This window comes from Borostomias antarcticus (assembly GCF_949987555.1).
Source record: "Borostomias antarcticus genome assembly, chromosome: 12".
In the NCBI taxonomy this organism is placed as follows: domain Eukaryota; kingdom Metazoa; phylum Chordata; class Actinopteri; order Stomiiformes; family Stomiidae; genus Borostomias; species Borostomias antarcticus.
The window spans coordinates 21,946,612-21,971,404 of record NC_140245.1 but is presented as its reverse complement, the minus strand read 5'-3'; the positions used below and the strand labels follow the sequence as shown (position 1 = coordinate 21,971,404).

General features: G+C 42.6%; 1 protein-coding gene across 1 annotated transcript in view; it reads right to left on the bottom strand.

Moving 5' to 3' along the window:
- Nucleotides 1-2,906: 2,906 nt before the first annotated feature.
- plcb1 (phospholipase C beta 1) overlaps nt 2,907-24,793 on the bottom strand; it is a gene marked incomplete at both ends in the record, with an annotated part of 64,838 nt that continues 42,951 nt past the window's right edge. Inside the window, one exon of the mRNA XM_084446492.1 lies at nt 2,907-2,981. Within this exon, the coding sequence (XP_084302618.1) occupies nt 2,907-2,981 (75 nt within the window). The remainder of the gene's footprint in view (nt 2,982-24,793) is intronic.

The window sequence follows — 24,793 nt, the reverse complement described above, 5'->3', positions numbered from 1 at the left end:
AATCGGAGTGAAGGTGCCATTCAACAACTATGCTGGAATGTCTTTACCCATACATACTCTGGCTGGCCTTGGTGTGGGCTTTTCCTGCAGAGGCAGTGGTTGTACTCGAATAATCCCCACTGTACATAATAGGCTGTGTATCGTTATCCCCCACACAATGAAATCGGAGGAGTGGCTATTAAAACGTTGCTTGTTTGTTCGATTTATGATATGTTCCAGAGACCACCACTAGGAGTGCTAACTACAGTTCATTTTTCCTATTGCCAATACATTTTTAGGAATTGTTTTATAATATTGGATACATTAGAGTAGTGGATACATTAGAGTAGAGAGGAGTAGTGGTAGTTTTGGTCTAGGCCATCTAGTGTCCAACCATCCAAATTGTGGTCACGTCGAAAGGGAGGGTTCTGTAGGTGTTCCTCTGACATCCGAGTGCCTAAGGAGAAGTGCAAACCACCATGGGACCTTAAATCGGACAAAATATGTACGGTAGTCAACAGCAAGAGACAAATAATTTCTTGATCCCGTTTGAGTTGTGCCATGGTCATACACGTTTGTCAATTTAAAACATTGCTAAATTAACATGTATACGTATACTGCATAATAAAACAAGCCCCTAGGGTCTAGACAATCAAAAGAGTTTTAAAGAACCCTGGCCGATGAGCCCACTGCGCATTCATAGCAGATGGTCATACAAACTGGATAAGCAATGATGTGTCATGCAGTTAGTTTCAGCTCTAAATATTGGTTATTGTTCAGAGTGTGGATGTCTCGCAATATCCATATGGCCGTGTTCCCATGCGCAGAGTTTGTTTCCCAAGCGCGTCCTCAGCCCATACAGTACTTGACCGTGAGTGCGGGTCTGACTGCAGTATACAGTAGCTACAGTATAGCTAAACTGATTACATTTAAAGAAGCGATATTTGTTTAATGCAGTTGTGCTTGGCTGTAAGGGATGTGAATGGGATGTCACGAAACTGTAGCTATAGCTGCTTATAAAGAGCAACAGTGATGCATGTGAGCAGTTGTTTTTGAACTTTCTAAATCGTTTTGCCTACGAGCCAATAGGCTTTTGCAATGCTCTGCTCAGAACAACCAAAAACCAACCTTGAAGGCAGCAGTAGTACCATTATGATGTCATAGATATAGATATATTTTGTGACTATTATGTCATCATAACAACGGAATTCTGTTATACCTTGGGAACATTCTGAGGAACTCACAACTAAACGATTTCTTCAGAGTGAAGCCACTTATTGTTTTAGCAATAGTCTTCATGCAAAATGGAATTTCGAATATTGAAGTGTCTCTTTACAGTGGCTCTGTTAATAGCACCTGCAATGCGCAAGCCTCCAGACCCTGAGAGTTTTCCGAACAGCGTTTCAACTGTGGGACCTGAGCAGTTGTCTGCCACCCTGGACAGCTTCAGACTACAATCACCTAACATCTCACTCTGCGACAACGTATGCGATCCGACAAAGACAACGGAAATGGCGCCAAATGCCCAGCTACAGCCACAAGATGCTCTCGATACCCTCAGCCCACCTGAGGACATCAACCAACTTGAGGACATCACCCAACCTGAGGACATCACCCAACCTGGGGACGTCACCCAACCTGGGGACGTCACCCAACCTGGGGACATCACCCAAACTGAAAACACCACCCTACTTGAGAACGTCACCCAACTTGACGACATCACCCAACCTGAGAACATCACCCAACCTGAGAACATCACCGAACATGAGAGCCTCACCCGTTCCGATCAAGGCACCGTGGTGAAGATGGAGGTGGTTGTAAAAGATGTGGACACCAAGTCTGGCTTCAGAACCAGAACCAGAACCAGACTCTGGGATGGTGAAGTGAAGAGGGGGACCACCTCCAAGGAGCTCGTTATGCGTCTGGCGCAGTGGGCCAGTTCTCTGGAGCAGAAACTCTACAGAAACTCCGGCTGCCATGCACAGATCCTGTTGGAGTTCTACAAAGCCCTGTCAGGGTTCTTCAGCGTCCTGTCAGGACTGAGATGGCTTCGCCGAATGATTAACAAGAGAACGGTCAAGGTAGGCGTGGTATCAAGCAGGGAAATCCGAGGGTCAGATGAAGGTCATAGAAATGAACTCGCATTCTCATTGTTACAAAAATCTGTCCTGATGAAGGTAGAAACCGAAACGTTGACTGATTAAAAGCAGAGAAAAAGTGTGTGCGGGAGTACGTTATTCTTCATTTGAAACTTTTAAGGGGATTTACTCCCAGCACCACAACAGTGTGAGAGTGTACATGTTGGCATTTTCACTTGGGTCATAGAAATCAGACATGGTGGACTTGCCCGGTGTTTATGCTGTTTTTTTCCCCCCTCTTCCTCAGCGAATGAGGAAAGAAAGAAAGGAGGAAAGCAGAAGAAAGAAGAGAGCCCTCCTGGAAGAGAGCGTTCGCTCGCCCTCCGCCCAGCCAGTCCACCAGGAGCCCGGCCTCAGAGGCGGAACCAGATGCGGTCGGCGCGGAGGAAGGGGGCGGGGCTACCGCCGGCGATAAACGCCATCACCGTTTGGTGTGAAGGGATTTAAATACACCTTCAGCTTTGCAAATAAAAAAAATAAAAAACCCAAAGATTTTTTCAATTTTATTACATTTAGAGTGACGTGAATGATTGTGATTCTGTGAGTGATTCTGTTAGTAAGTGTAAGAAAAAGATAGAACCTGAGGAGTGGTCCACCTGCAGTATATCTCCTAATGGCCGACCCTATAGTCAAAGCCCTTCTCTACTTTTTAGAGTGGTGCACCGCCCACTGCCAGTACAAATCCCTCTTCGTGAGCGCTTTCGGTGAATAGCGTTAAGCTCTGTGCTCCGGGACCTGTGGGGGCTTTTCAGCTGCTGCTGCTCCTGCCGAAAGTACTTCTAATTGGCATCACTGTGTGATCCTGTGGTAGGCTGAGTTACCTGGGGCGATGGAGTCATCCGTGAGAGTGAGGGCACTGCAGACCTACAGATGTGGGAAGTTAGAAATGTCACATGCTGCAGCATTTCACGTCGCGGTATTTGGCAGGGAAATCCCATTGGAAATCTCGTGGTATTTCAGATGGGTGTTATTTCGTTTTAGTGATGCACCACCGCCAGGTGGCGTCTTTGAGTAGATTTAGCAGGCTGGGCTCTGTTTTTCTCCTATAGTCTACGAATGAAGCATCATTAAGTTTCACATTCTTTAATTTAAATGCTCTGTTGTAAAGCACTTTGAGCTGAATTTATCTGTATGAAAGGTGCTATACAAATAACGTTTAATTGTTATTATTACCTTGTTCTCAAACACATGTTTTCGCCATCTGGATGTAATTTAATTATTACGAACACCTATATCTAGGCCTACAGTAGCCTATCTATCTCGGTAACTGACGTCGGGTCAAGACGTGGTGGCTGTTAGGTCAAATGCGCAAAATAACAGTATTGTAAATATATTTGTTAGTAAAGATGTGGTGAACGTGGGGGTTTTGCGTTTTGTTTCTGGAACGCATTCAACTGGTAGGCTACTCGTAAACCCCGGAAGTACATTTGAAGACGGGGCACCAGCTAATGTAGCCAAGTCTGAGCGCAGTAGGCTTTATGGCTTCAGCACGATACAAAGAAAAAATAAGCTTGATCGACTTGTGGATCCATACAAAATTGACATAGTCGCCATGAGTAAAGATCACTCATTGCCAATCATATCCGGACATTAACTATCTTGTGCATAGATAGCGGCAGGTTTGACAGTGAGTGCCTTCACATGCACAATATACACAATATTTTGTTATTTGAATGATCTTGAATGAGATATATCTTGAATATGTGACAGCGGCTGGTGATTTGGTCCGCAACTCGGCAAACCCCGAAATGCGCTAGAGGGCAAAATATATAAAAAAACTTTTTTTTTCGTTTTTTGTTTTTTTGGGTATTACCAAAGTTGAAGTTGTGAAGAACTACTTACTATAACAGACAACAGTTTTAGGGTCACGAAATACGTTTAATTAGTCTGCAAACTAAGCTCGTTTTTAGCTGATTTCGAGCCGGGCTTGGGGGCGGGCAGATCGATTAGCATGATTTGGTTTCATTGGATATTGCTTCCGGGTTCTCCGCCCCCCACCCTTCCCCAACACGCCGGTGTTTACATTCAGTCCCAAGTTAAACCATGGATGCTACAGCTTTTGCTAAAGAGAAGACGGGGATGGCATCCAGGACATGGAAAGAGTTTTAAGAGCAGCTAAAACTCCAGCAGAGCAGGACTCGTTCGTACACAGAGTTTTATTCTTGATGTCCTGTGATACAGAGATGACTGTATCAGCAAAGCCAGTTGCTACCAAGCGAACGAGGTACCAGATTCACACCACCGCCAAGCATTCTGCTTTGCTTTGGGGTAAGCTGATCTTTATACTATCTGTGCTGTTTACATTACATTAACGTTAGTCGTTTAGCAGTAGCTCCTTTCTAAACAAGTGACTAAGTCTAGCTAGCATAACAAACTAACAAAGGCTAGCTAGCTAACGTTAGCCAACATGCTAGTTAGCTGAGCTAGCCCTTTGTTCCTAAACTAGCCAGCGTGGCAGCTAATATCGAGCTAGGTAGCTATATTATAGAGAGAAACAGAATGAGAGAGCATGAGAGCTATGGTAGTCTGACACCTTTGTTTTTTGTTTTGGTTACAGGATGAGCAAAAAGGTGAGGATTTGCAGCTCTCCCTTGGCCCCTCCATACCAGCCAGCAAGAAGATCACTATGCACTACAGCTTTGATTTTGCACAACAGGTGAGAATACGTTCATCCTATCATGCATTAGCTAGTCTATTTAATCAAAACCTTCTGGTACTATTTTATCTATATGGAGTGCCAGTACTGTGGGCAATAGTTGAATGTACTTTCTTCCTTCTATTCTATTGCAGTTTTGATGCTGAGAGACCTGGCATGGTTGTGGCCAGAGAACACCGTGATGCACCGGCAGTCGAGTTTCAGCTGCTGCGCCAGCCTGATGTCCTGCCCCCCAGAGAAGGTCTTCTTGTGCAAGCCCCACCCGGACTGGACATGGCCAGACAGACGTATCTCTTTGACAAGATCAGAGAGTTCTGTTCTGATGAGGGACGAGACGTCACATGTCCCCCGCCAAACTCCACAGCAGCTCAGAACAAGACTGTCCGCTTGTAGATTCACTGCAGATCATCAGGACGGACAGCACTGCAGGAGAAAGGCCACAGCCTTTCCTGTTTTCCTGTTTGTATACTGAAGCGTTGCTTGTTCTCTTGCACAGACTTGCCCACACTTGCACAGACTGCATTGTTAGAATATTGAATACTGAGCTTAGTACTGTTGTTATTACCTTGAGTATTGAGCTGGGGACTGTGATTACTTTTGTTGTACACTTGATCACAATGAACACTATGCACCTTGTCTATAAAACAGACAACTGACTGTACACTTTAACACTTAGACAGTTGCCTTTTTTTGTACACTTAACTACTTATGCTTGTACTTTATATCATGTATGTGACAATAAAGAACGTTAAATTTGAACTTCATTTTATATTGTTCTTAACTGCATTCACAACACAAGATTAATACTGACTCAGAGTGTGGGGTCATCAGTGAGAGAGCACCTCACTTGGCAGCCACTCTCAGTTAATACCCCAAGTTGACAGCCACTCTGACAGATAATGACAGATCGTCCAGTGGGGGAGTGGCTGGGGGAGGGGTTACCAGGCCATTGTTCACGCCCATTACCTGGCAGTCAGAGGTGTGAAAATGTTGGAGAACTTTGGAGGGAGATTTCTCAGCTAAGTTGATTTGGCAGTACTAGCATTCAAATAAGCATATCTTCTTCAAATATGTTCAGATTTCAATGTATGAGACCTCATTTGAAAGCTTACAATCTGCACTTTCATAATCTGTAAAAAACTGAAAACTGAAAATGCCTAGTTGAGGACCAAATTACCAGCGGCGGTCACATATTTTTAAAAGGATGATGAGCTATGATGATGACTTAAGATAGACCTGTGCATAGTTTACGGTGTGGATTTAGGGCATACGGGAATAGGACTAATGTTGCGTATTTCTTGTAAAATAATCAACAAGGCTACACTACAGCACACATCACCAAGGCTAATATTGTTGGCAATAAGGCCACCACAACCCTAGACTTGTTGATTAGGTTATAGCCTACCTTACAAGAAATACTGTAGGCCTATAGAGTCTTAAAGGATTAACATGGTAATTTTCAGTTTGAACGTGCTATTTGCACAATAGGACATTGAAGAAACACAATAAAAACATTAAATATATCCGTTTTGTCGTTTTTGAGAAACTGGAAGCGTAACATTTTCAGTCCAATTTGACTCGGGGTAAAAATACTCCGAATTCGTGACGTTTTTCCCTTTGTTGACGTCACCCTAAAGTTTGAAAATCCCGCCTCCACTCCCCTGCACCGCCTCCAACAGAAACCTGTCAGGCTCCAGCACCTGCTATCTGTCTGCCTTTTCACCATCTATCCAACATGGTAAGGCAGCTCTGAACCCTTTCTCATCTTGAGAATAATTGAATAGTTGCAGTCTCTTAATTTTATATAATTTGTACGTTTTATAGGCCTAATTGTATTTGTGGTTGTAATACATATTGGGAAGTTTTTACCATGATCTCCGTGTCTGAGTAGCCAACCTAGCTAATGTTAGATAAACGAACCATAACGTTAGCTGTAATTGGCAACAGTTTTTAAAAAGCTGTCTGATCCAGCTAGCTATCTGTCTTTATCCAGCATGTTGACGTTAGCTAGCCTAATGTTTGGAATGTCAGCTAGCTGTGTTAATTATCCTAGCATGCTAACGTTAGCTCTCAATGCATTTGCTTTTGGTAACGTTAGCCCTCCAGTGCAATGGCAGAAACACAGCGCACCATACTGTACTCTTCCCTGGCATAAAATCTACTTGCACCAGGTGCAAACTGTGCTGTAAGGTTTCCGAAGCGATAGCCTACCATAACTGTTGTGAGCGTGCTTTGTTGTATAGGCCAATACAATAGGCAACGTTACGAAGTCAAAGTTGGATATAAGTCAGTTTGTCTCCACAAGAATCTCCCGATTATCTCTCGCTCAAACTTAATTCGATATAATGTAGACTTACTGATAAATAGCCTATTGTTGTAATTTATGCTGTTTTGCATATGCAAAATAACGATGCTATTACTGCTGTTTTGCATATGCAAAATAACGATGCTATTACTAATCGCTTTTATAATTTGCCCCCTTTTCTTGTAGCCAGATCACTACATTTCCAATACTGGGACTCGGGAGGTCCAGGTCTCTTCAGGGCTCTGGAGGTGTGCAGGTCCTGGAGGACAGGTTGCAGCCAATGTCACCTAATGATATTATAAATGTTACAACACCGCCCTGTTTTATGAGAAAGTAGCCTATGTCTTAATTGAATGTCATGTTGTATGCGCAACAATTACCTCGGAAAATAAAGACGTAGTCCTACCCGTGCGGGTTTTTGTCATTTATTTATTCTCACATTGAGATCTTAACTTGATCAAACACACCTGCTGTGTACTGAATCGTTTGTCCTAAGGTCTTGTATTGCAGCGTTGTGATGCGCATATAGAGGCTACTGTGCTAAAATTATGACTACATTTCAGGGTGGGTGGAGGTGAAGATATTAAGTCAAGTTATTATGTTCCTTTCATAATTTACAACTCCAAATAATTGTAATTCTGCAAAACATTCTGAAAGTTGTGTAAGGCTTATCATCACTGTGGCATCTGCTCCACATAATGTTGATCATCCCAGCACCTCGATCCGACCCAACTTCAGGAAGCATTGCGCATTTTGGGATTAAACAGCTCCAGTAGCGATATTCTATTATAACCAGAGGGCATTACAATAACATTCAAAACAAGATCTATTGACTGCATGACCTGTTAGTCTCCAGACTCCGGAGTAGGCTATACCCCTTGACCGCTGCGCTCACGGAGTCGTGGTGCACGGCCCTCTGTCTCCAAACTCATCGATTATGTTGAATCGCTGCGCTACGCATGCAGTCTGCCACATATTAGTAGGATCAGTAGGCTAGCCTATATGTAGGCTACATCCCCAGCCCCTTTCTGCAAAATGTATTGTGTTGCCTTTGTATGTGAAATGAGCTATAATGATTTAATTGATCTGACCAATAATCAGTTATTGCAGTGGTATTCCGCTCGATTCCTTACATCACCACAACTGACAGATGTTGAACCCAGAACAGTAACGTTTCAGTGTTCAACTGGCTTTGTTGGACACCTACTAAGATAAATAACGTTAGACTGGTGAACAATGCGGATGTTATGTCGGTTTCACAGCGCAAATGATCTGTCTTCTGGCAAGACCCACAATTGCAATTATTTGACTAAATAGGTACTGTTCATAGCTGGCTGAAAGCTATAACGTTAGTCTAATAGCCCAAGCCTCCAAGCTTGCGTGGCCGGCTGCAGGGTGCTTTTTCCTCTGTGTCGTGGGGGAGACGTGTCGTCGTTATACTTTTATCGTACTTTTCCCAAATAGGCCTAATGCAAATTCGAGGATACGGCCTGTTAGGTAGCGTGTATCTTTATAATGTTTGGGGGTTAATATAATATTAAGGACTTTGTAAATGCCCCTGGTTAGCAGCTAGAAAAATGGCTATTGATCTGGCTGTTGTGCGATCTAGCTCGTGTTGTCTAGCTCGGAGCGGTGGTAGCTATGGTAACGGGGCACACGTCTGTCAATCATAATGATTCCAGTTGGTCATTTGCTCGGAGAACTGTCAATCAGTTGTAATGAATCACGCCCAGTTTTGAGTGAGTGAACTTTTTGAGTGGCAGATTCAGACCTATAAAAACATATTTTAAAATAATTTTTATGGATGAATTCTGAAATAGTTAAACACATTTGTTTTGTTGTTGCCTAAAGATATCTGGAAAGTGTTATATTGAATTACCATGTTAATCCTTTAATAGGCTAACACCCTCGGAACGGTGAACGGAACGTTATTTTTCGTTCTTAACCGATTCAGGAACGCTATGTTGGTGGCGGAACACGAGAACGGAAACGTTAAATATGCTGGTTCTGCTCGGAGCGAACCGATTGAAAAATTATTTCGTTTTTAAGCCCTGATAGAAACAGGGAACAATGATTCATAAAGGACCTGTACAATGAATTGATTATTTCTTGATTTTTGCAGACTGTTACACCACATAAATAGATTGACAAGAGGCTGACCTTTGGCATTCCAAAACATGGCTCCCAAGGAGATGAACTTGGAACTGTTGACCACACTTCCTACAATTGTCTTGCAAACCACTTTCGTCCTAAAGAGTACTACAAATGTTAATCTTTCATTCCCACTTATGATTGAACATTGACATACAATTCTGATAGTCTTTTTGTGGTATATTATATATTTTCAGTACTTACAGTTGTAGGACAAGCCAGGCTTTCTTGAAGGGGGACTACATAGGCCACAGCCCTTGCTTGGCATCTTTTAAGATAGAAAGCCGTGTAGCCCCCTTCAGGCATTGGAACATCATATAGATGCCTGCCTTTGCTGGTCCTCTTGATTACGAAGCCCCCCGCATTTTGTAGAGCAGGAAAGGCTTCAGTAATTTTATCTTGCACCTCCTGGGAACTTGCAAAGGTCAGCATTTTCAGGCCAAGTCCAAAGCGTTCTAGCTCCATCCTTTCATCTGCTGTGGGCGACTTATCGGTCAGGGTCTGCGCACAGCAGATGAAAGGATGTTCCCAGGGTACTCTGAGTACTTGGTGCCCCCCCCCCCCGTCTTGGCCTAGGGTAGGGGCTGAAAAGCCTAGACAGAGTGTTCTGTGCACTGGCTCTCGTTGGTGGATGCTGAGTATTGATCTGAGAGGGGTGGAATTGGGTGAGGGCAGGAGAAGAGGTTGAGGGGTAAGAACATATATTCTGAATAGGATGGGAGTGGGTAGGGGTAAGGGCAGGCAAGGGATTGGCAGGTGTGACTGGAGTGGGAGTGACTGGGCCATCGGGAGTGGGGTTGGCAGTGGTCACTGAAGAGGGGTTGGCGGGGGACGTAGATGGTTGGCTGGTTGGTTGCTGATTAAGCAGGCAAATCACATTTTGAAGGAGTTGCGAAACCTGGCGCAATTCATCGCTGTGAATAGAACACAAACAAAAATCAAGACAGTTCTGACATGTCAATCAAATCAATCGATCCATGTTTGATAAAAAGTTTTGTTGTAGTCATGACAAGGCTACTGCAACTTCACTAGTACTGCAGTGATGAGTCATGCAACTCTTCTCTTTCTAGATAAGCTAAAACATGCAAACCCTACGGCTCTCAAAGATGGATACAATCCTACACAAACTACTTGGATAATTGCATAGCTCCTCTACTTCCTGAAATTAGCAGTGAAGCTTTAATTCCTGTCTTACAGGCATACTTGCCATAGCCTGGCTTTGCCAGACCAAAATTCTCAAGCTGTGAAAGGGTCTGGACCCTCCATGTTCATTTGCTACTATGAAGGGGCGATATCAACGGCCGTCGCTCAAAATGCCTCTTCACGCAATTGGAAAGACCGAAAAACAATCCAAATCACCCCATAATAAACTGGTGGGATTCGCCTTGGTAAATTTTTAGTGACTAATAGTGAACGTCAATGGTCTCGCGCCCAGACTGACCTGTGCGAAATTGAATATGAGCTTGCGAGGTCAGGATAGTCTCGCCAGGCTAGACTTGCCTACCTTGAAACCTCAGAAATAGGTTCAAAACCAAATTCCAGGGGGGGTGGCGGGGGGTTGAGACGTTTCCTACGTCCTACCAACTTTTAAAGATGAAAAGCCAACTGCAACAGGATTTATGTAGGCCTACAATACTTTTATTGAATGGGGAATTTAAATGAAATTTCAATTTATTGCCCATTCAATGAAATTGAGTGGGCAATATAGCTTGTAGCCTATACATCATTGGAGGCTCGTCCATTGTGGCAGGGGAGGACAGTCCTTCTCAGTTTTTGGAGAGAAGAGAGGGATTAAAATAGAAATATATGAATTTATTTATTCATAATTAATATTATCTCAGTTTTGTTCATAAAGCAGGTTTTCCCTATGGATAAAAACCCATTATTGAAATTGTAAAGCTCCAACAGTGACATCTATAACATGCAGCTGGAGGACCCATAGATATCTATGGAAGGGAGGCTAGCCTCCCTTAGGGCGGGTTCTTTTCTCTTAAATCAATGTAATGCCTTTTTTTCTTGCTAATTTGTGATTGGCCAAAACGCTGAAAAATTACCGCAATTGAGGACAGTACACCGGCCCTGTCTGAACAGGATTCAGATATTGACATTTTGTTAGTTCAATCACATTCCAGATTCCAAATTTACCACAGTGAAGGCCGATTGACTCGGCGTTGATGTCTGTGTTTCTCTTCCCTGTGCCATTGGAGACTTTTTGTGTGTTCGTAGCTCCATAATATAATACATCCGAAAGTATTATGGGACATATTATACTTCAAACTGTTCGTCTATTTGTCTTGATTCTAGCCATCTAAATATCTAAGCTGACATAAATACTTTTTGAGCTAGAGCCGTCTGAACGCGACAGTTCCACTGGCTGGCTATAGCCGGTAACGTTAGCTACGAGGTGCACGTGAGGCTACGGCATAGGCAGGCTGCTGATTGGCTGGAGGCGCAAACTGTCGGCAACTCGTCCGAAACATTTCTAGAGACTGGGTCGCAACACCGGATCGGGAAATCCACAGCCTGGCTCCTGCTTGCGTGAGAATTGATCGCTTTGCGGTGCTTATTCCTCATCCAGTGATGGATGGAAAACTTTCAACTGAATGTTCATATTCATATTGTTCTGATAATTGTAGGTTATAGCAACATAAGAGTGGCAGCTTTGACAGCAACCCAAATGAACTAATAGCTAGTAGCCATAGCTTTACCATTGCTAGCTAGCCATGAGCGAACTGTTGGATACTGCATTTGCTGTGCAACGTATTCCATTGTCCAGTTGTCAAATCTATTTGCCAACAAACTGTTTTTTGAGCCAGCATATCTCAGTGTCCCTTAATCAAAAACATTTTTCATATATCACCTAACCTCTCCAGCACCTCACCAATATCAATTATTTTCTCTCTTTAGAGAAGAGTACAATCAATACATTACAACTATTGCTTACAATGTTTTATCGTTGTTTTGTAATATTTGATCATGAATATGATAAATAAATGCTGCATGTAGTTAAAGAAAGTGTTATTGAGTTTTTCATATGCTAAAATTGACTAAATCCACTTTAAAGCTGATATTTCAAATAATAATTGACTGAGGGAAAGTGCCCCCCGCGCCCATGGGCGGTTCGCCTCTCTTCCTCCTGTCCTCCTCAGTTTTTTGAGTCACTAGCCACCACTGCTATACATCCATTTCAAATAAGATAGAGTTGTACTGCTCCAGCACATTTCAATCTGCACCATGGAGTCTAGGTGCATGCACCTGCCCTCTTGGCCATCTACACATGCTTATTGTAGTTGTAAGTGCAATGCCTTGCTGCCTGTAGCACCATCCTTGATGAAGCATGTGTTGCGCATGACTGCGACCACCGTGCTTAATGAAAATTCCGGAGTCTCCCACGAAAACCGGGAGTATTGGGCAAGGCCAACAGGAGAAAGTGATTAATCATGTGTTCTACGTCACAGAGCGGGAAAGTTCATCACCGGTTAATCAGGCGGTAGAAAGTTTATGGGCGCGGGACTCTTCTATCGGCCTAATTAATAGGCTAGCCCTGTCCAGTAAATATTAGGCTAATAGAACCTGGATTAATCACAATGTTTTTAACTGTTTCACTCATAAGCACACACACATTTTTAAATTGCTATCGGCTGATACATTGGATATGTATAATATATAATAACCTATCAAATCGGCCTAAGCTAGCCAATAGGCGGCCTATGTGCTCTAGTTATAGGCTATAGCTGGAGTTAGTTATATTTCGATAAAATAGCAAAATTAATATGAGATGTATTAGGTATACCTGAACTGATCTCTTAGAATTGACACGTGACGGTCTTCCACATTTATTATGAGTCCGAAATAATATGTAAGAAATTACATGCTAGGCTACTTACCTTTGAGCTGCCATTCTGTAGCTGGCTTGTTCTTCACAATGGCGAGAAGCAACTGCGAGCGCGCCAAAGAGACTGGGGAAATCTGGGCCTCGCGAGCCAATGGGCGCGAATTTTTCCTGCGGTGCGTTCACAAAGAAAGTCGATACAATTCGCGCGAACTGGGCGGCAGGCGGCACGGGCGGCGCGAATCGCAGAACTCGACGGCGCAGCGGCCAGGATTCGCCGCGCAAAAGTTCATTGATCCCGCGGCGCGAATTTTCTCGCCGCGCCCGGTGTGAACACAGCCCTCCCGATTGAGCATTATTGTAGGCCAATTAAAATAAAAAATACTAAAATGTCTCCAATAATAATATTTTCTTTTTCATGTTTCATGTATTATTATTATTATTATTTTCTTTTTTTTCTTTTAGATTTTTTTTTTTTAATATATATTTTTAAGTTATAGGTTAGGCGCAGGCCTATTCATGACAGGCCTAAAAAGTGTTCAAATAAAGATATGTTCCAGATAGCAAATTAGGAGTGAAGCAACATTGAAATATTGTTAGGGGGAATTGAATATTGAATATTGAATCAATGTTGAAATATTGATGAAACCACTAATAGCCTACAATGTTAATTTTATGACATCCTTTCAACATTTAACGTTGAACAACCATTGATCTTCGGCCATAACCAAAAGTCAACGTTTTTGACCATAAATCAAAATATTTAATCTGGATCAGAATGGTCTGGATAGGATTAAATCTCAAAATTGGGTATTTAAAACCAGGACGTTTGATCCTGATCCTACATTAGTAAAGTTGGGATATGGTAGGCCTATACCCAGAACCCTGATGAAATGCTGTTTTGGGTTATTTAAAAAGTCCAAGGTGGATTATCCTGATACTGCAAGGGTGGATCAAGCATGGATTCAAGGTGGATGTAGAGAGATGTAGGACACATGGCACGGTGTACTATGCCGACCGTCAGGCTGGACAGAGGGATACTGGCACCATTCAATTAGTTTTCATAACTTTACTGGAAAACTGAACAGATTGTGCAACCTGGAATGTCAGATAACAAAAGATAGCCTAGGCTACATTAATTCTCATCATAAAAGATGCCGTACAAAATCAAACAAAATACATTTTAATATTAGGCCTACACAAAGCACAAATACTGACCGTGGCTTCACTCCCTCACGCACCTTCATCACATATAGATATTCCAAATGATCACTAGACCCAACCAATTCCCAGTTATATGTAACGCAAAATAATTTTACTAAATATTATTACTATTATCATCATGATAAAAAAAATGTGTGTGTGTGGTGACAAAACTTTGTGTGTGACTTTTTTTTCAGGGAGAATAATACATGACACACGTGCTTAACAAAATAACTTAAGCAATAGTTAGATCAGACTGATGGTTATGACCTGCTCAAATCATGCAATTCTGGCTTTATATGTAGCCTATTCCATAATGCAGCTGGATATGAATCATTATGGAAACTGACTTTCATTTCCAAATTCTATTACTTTGAACAACATAGGCATTTCATTAGTCATTTAGCTGACACTTTTATCCAAAGCAACTTTAATTGCTTTTATAGTGAATTCTCAAATGCATCTTTTGTCTTAAACAAGTGACTAAAACATAATCTCGTGCTGAAGGCAAATTGAAGAATATCAAAATAAATAAAAATAATGGTGAGGGGTCAAAATACAAGTGGTATGATCCCGGTCAATATATCCAAAGACCTCAGTTCAAATCTAGATTCTGTAATCCTGAGCCCTGTACTACGAAACAGGATTACAGTGTTAGAGCGATAACTTCAGGTTCAAGATTGGTTTATCCGTATTACGAAGGTGGTTCACTTTTCACCGTGCTATATCACTGTGGTAACTTATGCTGCCGAGCTAACCTGCTCCGGGGCAGGTTAAGTTCCAGATTATGGATCAAAACTTATGAAGCACTGCCCGCTGACCGATCAATTCACTTGGAAAAAGGTATAGGCCTATGGACGTTAAGATTCTATATGGAACTTCAGTGTGCGAATTAAACAATAATCTGCTGTGCGCGAACAGCGAGAGATTCTTAAGAAGACTTTTTACAAACCGACAAAGCCCTCTTTGGCTTTCCCCGATATCATATGAACATTTTCAGAATGACAGCTGCTTGAGCCATATTTTGCCTTGTGCATTTAGTCATAGACTGTAGGCTATGCACTGGCTTGCGTTTTATTAGTCTACCTGCAGCTTTGTGCAGGCTCTGGGTGATGCGGAGAACCAAGTAAAAACACTCATATTTTTATTCGATTTTCAAGTCTTTAATGTTGATTTATTAGACTATCCTCCCGTTCCTCAAAATGCAAAATACAATGCTTATAGTAATTGAATGAATTAAGGTTATTTGAATAATCTATATTATTCCCAGTTTTGCTTCTTTTAATCCCTTTGGGCCCAATTTGCTTTAATTCGTATACTGTTAACTCAGTGTTTTCCTGTTTTAGCATGTGGACCAATTGATCCAAAACCTCCACAGAAATCCCTGTCTGTGAGTGTCCAGCCACATCTTTTTGCCTCTACATGCTAAGTAATAGAGGCTTGTTGTTTTTCAGAATTATACATAAGTTGTTTCTAGGATGCATATATGCAGTACGGTCAAGGACTGGCTCTTCCAAGAATGAATTATAAAAACACCCTGGTACTATATTGTAGGCCTACAGTCTATAAACACTAAACTTTTTTTTTTTTTGTGGTTTCACCCCTGAAAGGTTGTAATTGGCCGGAAGTGGGCGGTAACAAGGTTTGTTTTTCCACCACTTAACCTCTTCACCTAGCGTCTGACTCGAACCTTGGAGGTTTGTCAAGTATCTTGTTTGGAACGACTTGCCGCAGTAAGAATACACTCAAAAAGCATAAGGTAAGATGCGATTGAACGTTAATGTCGATATAATACAAGATCATTTTCACGACTTGTCTTTTAGGCTAGCTAATGTTACACACCGCTGTGTGCACAGCGACTATAAGTTAAGTTAGTTAGCTAGCGCTAATAGCAACGTAAACTATCCTAGTCTGTATAATCGCTTCCATTTTATTATGTGTTCACATTGGCAAAGTTTGTAGACTGGATTATAAAGATTATGTGCTTTATTCAAAGTACATTCGTCATTGACACATATTAACACGGCGCTGTTGTAGTGTTTGCTAGCGAGCTCCCCCACAATGCATGCGACACAATAGGCCTTCACTTTTGATAGCGGTCAGTGAAAGGAGTGGCTGTATCCAGTTGTATTAATACATCCATGCCTTTCGCAAATTCACTTCCTGTAAGCAGACTAGTGACTTGCTGCTGGCACGAAGGACAGCGTAGGAGCGCCCTCTACTGGGCTGACAGTTTACAACCTAAATCATATACCACTACAGTATTTGAAAACCCCGACTAAAAACCATCTGTGTTGAGGGAAGTAAAATGAATGTGCAGCATACAGTAAATGTGATTGACATTTGCCCCAAACTAAACAAACAACAGCTCAGAACGTTGTGTATTAATATGATTATGGGCTGTTTGATGATTGTGGGCCTACAACTTTCTAACTGGTTATGGTTACTCATTCCTAGGGTCTGTAACACACCACCAAGGACAGGCTTCAAGTGAGTGACTTCTACGGTGTCTGCTATTGGACTGCGACGCTAGCAATGGCTGGGTGAGTTACAATGGGTGGACATGGCCCTTCTCTTTCAATCTGTTGTATTTAACTCAAGAGTCCATTTCAAAAGGTATCAAACCCACATTATAGCTTTTAGAGCGACCAGTTGTTTGGTTCGTTTTTGTAGGGGAAACCCTGACCACCCCCATCCCATACAAAAGGCTTTCATTGCAACAATATATTTGTCTGTAGTAACTTGAATTAGAGACGGGACAACACCCCAGTCCTTATTTCTAATCAAAACTGTAACATTAACCTCCTATTATTTCTGATTCTTTTGAAGTCAACAGATGCCGATACCGACAGAGATATTGGAAGAAATTGGAGAACTATTGAACAGATTGGATGAGCAGCTTCAGCAATCGCCTACAGATCTCGATAATTTTCAATATCGCCTGGAGAACATCATCCATATTCTTTCAAGATTTGCTACCACAGGAACACTACAGCACGAAGAGGAAATCTTCTCCCAATTGCACACAGCCCTGGAGAAACTGGAGAACCTAAATGTGACTGTTCCTGTTCAAAGAGGGACATCTTTTCGGTTGTCACACAAGAGCAACTCGAATACCTCCTGGAGCAAAACTTTAAAGTTAGAGAAATTGCACAAATCTTCCCTCTAAGTGTCCGCACCATTAGGCGAAGAATGACCGAGTATGGCCTGTCTGTGCGCCACACGTACAGTGGTATGAGTGACCAGGAACTTCAGCAAAAGGTGTTGGAAGCAATAGCCAACTGCCCGAACATTGGCTCCAAGATTGTCAGCGGTTACCTCATGTCCATTGGTCACAGGTGAGTGATTGTATAGTGAATTCTTCTCATTGAGCCGCCTAGACAAATTATTATCTTATTATTTACTTCACTGACCATGTGCTGTTGAACACCTTTCCATGTGTTTTTAGGGTGCAGCAGCAGCGAATAAGGGAGGCACTCAGAGCAGTAGATCCGGTTTGGGACTGTGCTGCGTGGTCTTCAAATATATACCACCCCAAGACGACCATACTCCGTACCAGCCCCTCTGTCCCTCTGGCATCTCGATGGATACCATAAATTAATCCAGTAAGATGCCAATATCAGATTTGAACAATTTTGCATGAATTCCCTTTCAAGTCCTCTGATTTCACATGACTTAAAAATGACACAATACAGTGAATTTTTTTTCCCCAAAAAAAAACTTGACACAAAAGAGCCATCTTGGCGAATTAAAATATATTATTATACATTTAAAGTTATTACTAATGGGTCTTGGGGACACATGTCAAGCTGAAACAACATGAGCATATAACATCACTGCCTTTCCCCCTTATAAAAACATTGGACCTTGTTGAGTAGACTAGCCTTACATGCATGCCAGGAGTAGGTTTAAGTCGGATTGCTTAAGCTGTCTTAGTCAGTCTGAGACTATGGAGTCATGGAGTAAGCCTAACCCTCATTAGGTACAATAGGCACAGAGGCAGGGGTGAATTACTGGAGTGAATCTTGAGACAAAATAATGAAAGCGCTTTCATCTTGAAGATCAAGGGCCCTGCCATCCTTTTCTCTCATGATGAATGAACATGGTGAAACTTTTGTATTGGGGAAAAAAATACATGGCTATGATGGGCTGTAGTTTTCTCAGTTTAAATTGCATCCATTACCGTTTTTTATTTTTTTGTCAATTCACAGCAGAATTGTAATACATGGGGGGATTGATGGATTTAGCCAGAAGATCATGTTCCTGAGGGCCAGCAACAACAACAGGGCATCCACCGTTCTGGAGTGCTTCATTGAAGCTGTGGATGCCCATGGGTTGCCTGCATGTGTCCGCACTGACAAAGGGGGAGAGAATGTCGATGTGGCGAGGTACATGCTGGGGCATCCACAACGTGGACCTGGTAAATATTGCCTTTCTTCTGTTTTTGAATCATCATCACAAAATTATCATGTTTTGCAGCAACACTTGGCAAACTAAACATGTCAGTAAAAAAATGTATAGTACATTTGCTTTGTACCCCACAACTGCGTAGTGTGCCGTAAAACACTAATATTCCACCACCCCTCCCTTCTCCTCCCAACTCAGACTGAAGGTGCGTCATAACTGGCAAGTCTGTCCACAATCAGAGAATAGAACGCCTGTGGCGAGACTTGTGGTGCGTGGTGGTTGGCAACTATTATGCTGCCTTCCGCCACCTGGAGGAGATTGGAGCCATGGATCGTGACCAGGACGCCCATCTCTTTTGCCTACATTTCGTGATGCTTCCAAGGCTGAACTGGCATCTTCGTCTGTTCAGCCAAATGTGGGACAGACATCCGCTGTCTTCCGAGGGAAACAAATCCCCCCAGCAGCTGTGGGTGGCTGGACAGCTTCTCAATATGGAGCAGATACCCGATGAGGTAAGAGTGGCCATGCAAAAATAGTTCATAAGATGCCAACACAACTTCTTTTGTTGTCAGATGTACAGTGATGTCAGATGTACTGGTGGGGATTTGCATCCCCATTTCAAGACGCATGTTTTAGACATTTTTTCTAAAGGGTAGGACATGTCTACAAGGAGCGCCCTAATTATAATTTCTCTGTAATTGTTTTGGATTAGATGGATTACCCCATTTACGAAATCGACTGGAATGGGCCAGCTCCATCCCCTGATGCACGGGAACGTGTGGAGGTTCCAGCTCTTCCCCCAGCTCTATCGGTGACCTACAAGAACCTGCTGCAGTCGAACATCGACCCCTTCCGGACGAGTGAAGTCTACGGAGTAGACATATACCTGGAGGCTTTGAGCATGCTCCAAGCATATATGGCTGAACACTCAGGTGAGATGTAAGGCCATTCAACCACTCCCAGGTTGCCTCTTCAGACATGAATCACTATCTAGCAAGCTGACACTCTGTTTCTCTCCACAGACCAGTCTGGACAATCTGCATAGAAATCAATTACGACTGGAACATACCTCCTGTATGCATAATTCTTAATAAAACTTGCATTGCTGATTGGATGTCTAGTTTCTTCAAATCGTAAACAGAGACAACTTGTTTACTGACAAATGTGTTTGCTTTTTTAACTACCATGTAACAGTGAGGATCCAAGTAGATTTGTGAGCAAGAGACACGTTTGCCAACACTTTTTAGATGTCAGCTCCAGTGATGACTAGCGGGTCCTGCCCGCAATACAAATTCAGCAACAAGTTGTGGCAGTGTTGTCTTTATACCACATCACAATGATATCAGCTACACTAGCTCTAAATACATGGCACACATTATCCAAGCTGTGTTGTTTGTTGTGATGGACTTGGAAACATAATTGTGTTTTTCTGGCAAACCAGTCATTGAAATGCTACAGCGTGATCATGGGTACCTACCTTCATTACTAAGCGTTATTATACTATGTGACATAGTGTTAATATGTCTTTGACAGAAACAAATGATAAGAAATGACATGTTCTACAATCTACTATTGCAATGCATCAGTCTGTGTAAAGCTGGCTGATGGTGTCGAGGTCCTGGCTACTAGCTGCCTATCGCCTCCCTCGGTCCTCACTCCAGCTCAGCTCCTCCCAGCAGGTAGAGCTGGACATTCATCTGGCAACTCGGGACAACTCCACGACAGAAAACAAACTGCAATTCTCCTTCCTCCTCTGGGCTTGTTCCCTTAGGGGCATCACTTCTCCGACGCTGCAGCTGGATAGTACTTCCCTGAGCCATGACCATGAGGTTGTTGGAGTCAAATCTGAAGGCTGGTACACAGTCCATCTATAACATCAAAAACAATCTGTAGTTGGACCCAACAAGCACTGTGATAATAGCACCCCAAGTCATTGCTGCAGAGCGTTCATGCAAATGTATATGGCTAATGTAAATGTAAAATAATGTAATGTAAATGGGAGATAGTTACAAAACCTCTACTCTTGAATACAGCATATGGAAAATAATAATGTACCTCCATATTGCAATAGACACTTTATAACATTTACAAACCATTAAGGCTAGAGGGAATAACGCGCTCCTCTCTGATCACAGGCATACACTATAACATTAATAATGGAGGCTGGTGCTGAATGAGTAACGTTACTGCACAGGGAATACAGTTGTGACGTGATTTTAATAGCACCGACTTGGCAGGCCTGAGTTTGACCGTGTTCAATACACCGGTCTTCTCTAGCTAAACTGTAAAGTAATGGAGCTAGCTAGATACAGCTACATAATATACCGAATTGAATTCGCATTACGTGACCATCTAACGTTATCCACACTCTTGGTAGACACTTCGCTAGCCTAGGCAATGATGTAACGTTAGCTGGGAAGCTAGCTAGCTAGCAGTAAAAGCCAATACGCCGATATTAATATTTTTAGTGCTATATTTACCATAGTCGTCTTCATTCTCTGAAGCGATGTATCAAAGTCATTCATTAAGCGAGTCGAAACAGACACACACACATACATACCCGCACTTTCACGGAGTGAAAACAGCAGCAACACTTTCACATACAGCTGCGCTGGTTGGAGCGAACGTGTATGTATGAATGTATGTGTGTGTGTATGTATGCAGGCTATGTTCGATCTCATACATACACACACACACACACATACACACATGGTCTTGTAATGTGTGAACAAGCAACCCTTCGTGGTACACGTGACAGACACACAGACACACATACATACATACATACACGCACCACTGAGCTCACAACTCACAACGCAAACAGTCATTCGGTCACGTGAGCTCCCCCATTCATTTAAAGCGCGATCGAACTATCGCGCATGTGCGCATGTTTTGTAGTGAGCTGTGCTGGTTAACGCGAACGTGTGTGTATGTCTGTATGTGTGTGTGTAGGTATGTACATACACACATACACACACACATACATACACGTTGTAAGTAAGCTTTGAACAAGCAACCAAAATGGCACTTTTCTATGGGGTGTGAAAAGTGCCCTTTGGTTGCTTGTTCAAGCTTACTTACAACGTGTATGTATGTGTGTGTGTATGTGTGTATGTATATACATACACACACACATACAGACATACACACACGTTCGTGTTCGTCCAGCAGAGCTCACTACAAAACATGCGCACATGCGCGGTAGTCGATCGCGCTTTAAATGAATGGGGGAGCTCACGTGACCGAATGACTGTTTGCGTTGTGAGTTGTGAGCTCAGTGGGGCGTGTATGTGTGTATGTGTGTGTGTGTGTGTGTATGTATGAGATCGAACATAGCCTACATACATACACACACACACACATACAGACATACACGTTCGTTCCAACCAGCGCAGCTGTATGTGAAACTGCTTGCGCATACCATCGCGGTTGCCACCGCACTTCCGCGTGACGTCACCGAATGCTCTGCCGCTGTTTAGAGAAGAGCGTGTATGTCTGTGTGTGTGTGTGTGTGTGTGTGTCTGTTTCGACTCGCTTAATGAATGACTTCGATACATCGCTTCAGAGAATGAAGACGACTATGGTAAATATAGCACAAAAAATATGAATATCTGCGTGGTTAGATGTATCGGCTTTTACTGCAAGCTAGCTAGCTTCCCAGCTAACGTTACATCATTGCCTAGGCTAGCGAAGTGTCTACCAAGACTGGGTAACGTGAGATGGTCACGTTATGCGAATTCAACTCGGTATATTATGTAGCTGTATCTAGCTAGCTCCATTACTTTACAGTTTGGCTAGAGAAATTTGGCTAAAATCACGTCACAACTGTATTCCCTGTGCAGTAACGTTACTCATTCAGCACCTGCCTCCATTATTAATGTTATAGTAGTATGCCTGTGATCAGAGAGGAGCGCGTTATTCCCTCTAGCCTTAATGGTTTGTAAATGTTATAAAGTGTCTATTGCAATATGGAGGTACATTATTATTTCCCATATGCAGTATTCGAGAGTAGAGGTTTTGTAACTATCTCCCATTTACATTACATTATTTTACATTTACATTAGCCATATACATGTGCATGAACGCTCTGCAGTAATGACTTGGGTGCTATTATCACAGTGCTTGTTGGGTCCAACTACAGATTGTTTTTGATGTTATAGATGGACTGTGTACCAGCCTTCAGATTTGACTCCAACAACCTCATGGTCATGGCTCAGGGAAGTAGGCTACTATTCAGCTGCAGTGTCGGAGAAGTGATGCCCCTAAGGGAACCAGCCCAGAGGAGGAAGGAGAACTGCAGTTTGTTTTCTGTCGTGGAGGTGTCCAGAGTTGCCAGATGAACGTCCAGCTATACCTGCTGGGAGGAGCTGAGCTGGAGTGAGGACCGAGGGAGGCGATAGGCAGCTAGTAGCCAGGACCTTGACACCATCAGCCAGCTTTACACAGACTGATGCATTGCAATAGTAGAGATTGTAGAACATGTCATTTCTTATCATTTGTTTATGTCAAAGACATATTAACACTATGTCACATAGTATAATAACGCTTAGTAATGAAGGAAGGTACCCATGATCACACTGTAGCATTTCAACGACTGGTTTGCCAGAAAAATACAATTATGTATCCAAGTCCATCACAACAAACAACACAGCTTGGATAATGTGTGCCATGTATGCAGAGCTAGTGTAGCTGTTATCATTGCGATGTGGTATAAAGACAACACTGCCATGACTTGTTGCTGAATTTTTATTGCGGGCATGGGTCACTAGTCATACTGGAGCTGACATCTAAAAAGTGTTGGCAAACACTCTTGCTCACAAATCTACTTGGATCCTCACTGTTACATGGTAAATAAAAAAAGCAAACACATTGTCAGTAAACAAGATGTCTCTCTATACGATTTGAAGAAACTGTAGACATCCAATCAGCAATTCTGTCTTTATATGTATTGTATACTATAATGCAGCTGGATATGAATCATTATGGAAACTGACCTACATTTCCAAACATTTGGACCTGTATCACCTGTGTCAATGAAATGTTGTGTAGGCTATTACTTTGAACAACAGCATTTCATTAGTCATTTAGCTGACAACTTTGATCAGAATGATCCAGATACCAATGCTCACTCGGCAGGCGCCGTGTAGCGAATCGAAAACCCACCCGGAACAGAAAACGGAACAGAAAACGGAACGCAACAACGTAAAACAAACCGGTAAACAGAATTTACATGGCAGGCAATTTTATATACACCCCGTGTGCATAATTGCTGAAATGGAATATTGTAGTCGACACTCCGTGGATATTTTTGATATGAAATATGTGGCCTACTGTCTTCCGGCCAGTAGGCCTATCATTCGATTCTTTAGGCTCTAAGGCTTCAAATGAGCTGTCAATCGTCAAAATTGACCAACAATGGGTTACAGGGTTAGGCCTACAGATGCAGCATAGAACGTAGATACATAATAAGTATCTAATTAATATATAAGTTAATATATGAGAACGGATCGCTTTTTATGGTAGGCTAGGCCTATGCGTCTTGTGATCACAGATGCAGCATAGAACTTAGATGTTTAATAATTATCTAATGAAATTAATAATTATCTAATTATCTAGTTGATATAGGCTATGAATAAAACAATAAGCCGTTTTATTGGCTATGGGCCACTAGTTGTAGGCTATACACGACTTGATGCGCTCTGCTCTTACGCACGGTTGAGGCGGCAGCTCAGATACACTTCGCACATCTCTGCACCTTGGCAGTGCAACTGCCACAGACAGCTTTGGTACACTTTGTGCATTGGTAGACAGTTCTGTTCTTGCTGCAGCTTGTCATAACCATGCAGGTATTTTTTTGGGGGGTGTTCTTCTGTGGACACTGCGAGGGGTGCCGCTTGGCCGCTTGGTGGCTGTTTGGACACCAGAGCGCGCAGCTCTTCAGCCAACTGGAGGATGAAGTCGCGTCTGGGGAGGCTCTGTAGACTATGCGTCTCTCCACCCGTCCCAGCGAGTCCAAGCCCCCCCAATGAATAATACTTATTTATAATAGCCTACATTGCGCGAAACTGTGCATATAATAGGCTGTACATAGCGCGAAACTGCGCATTCCCTATAACCGTTCA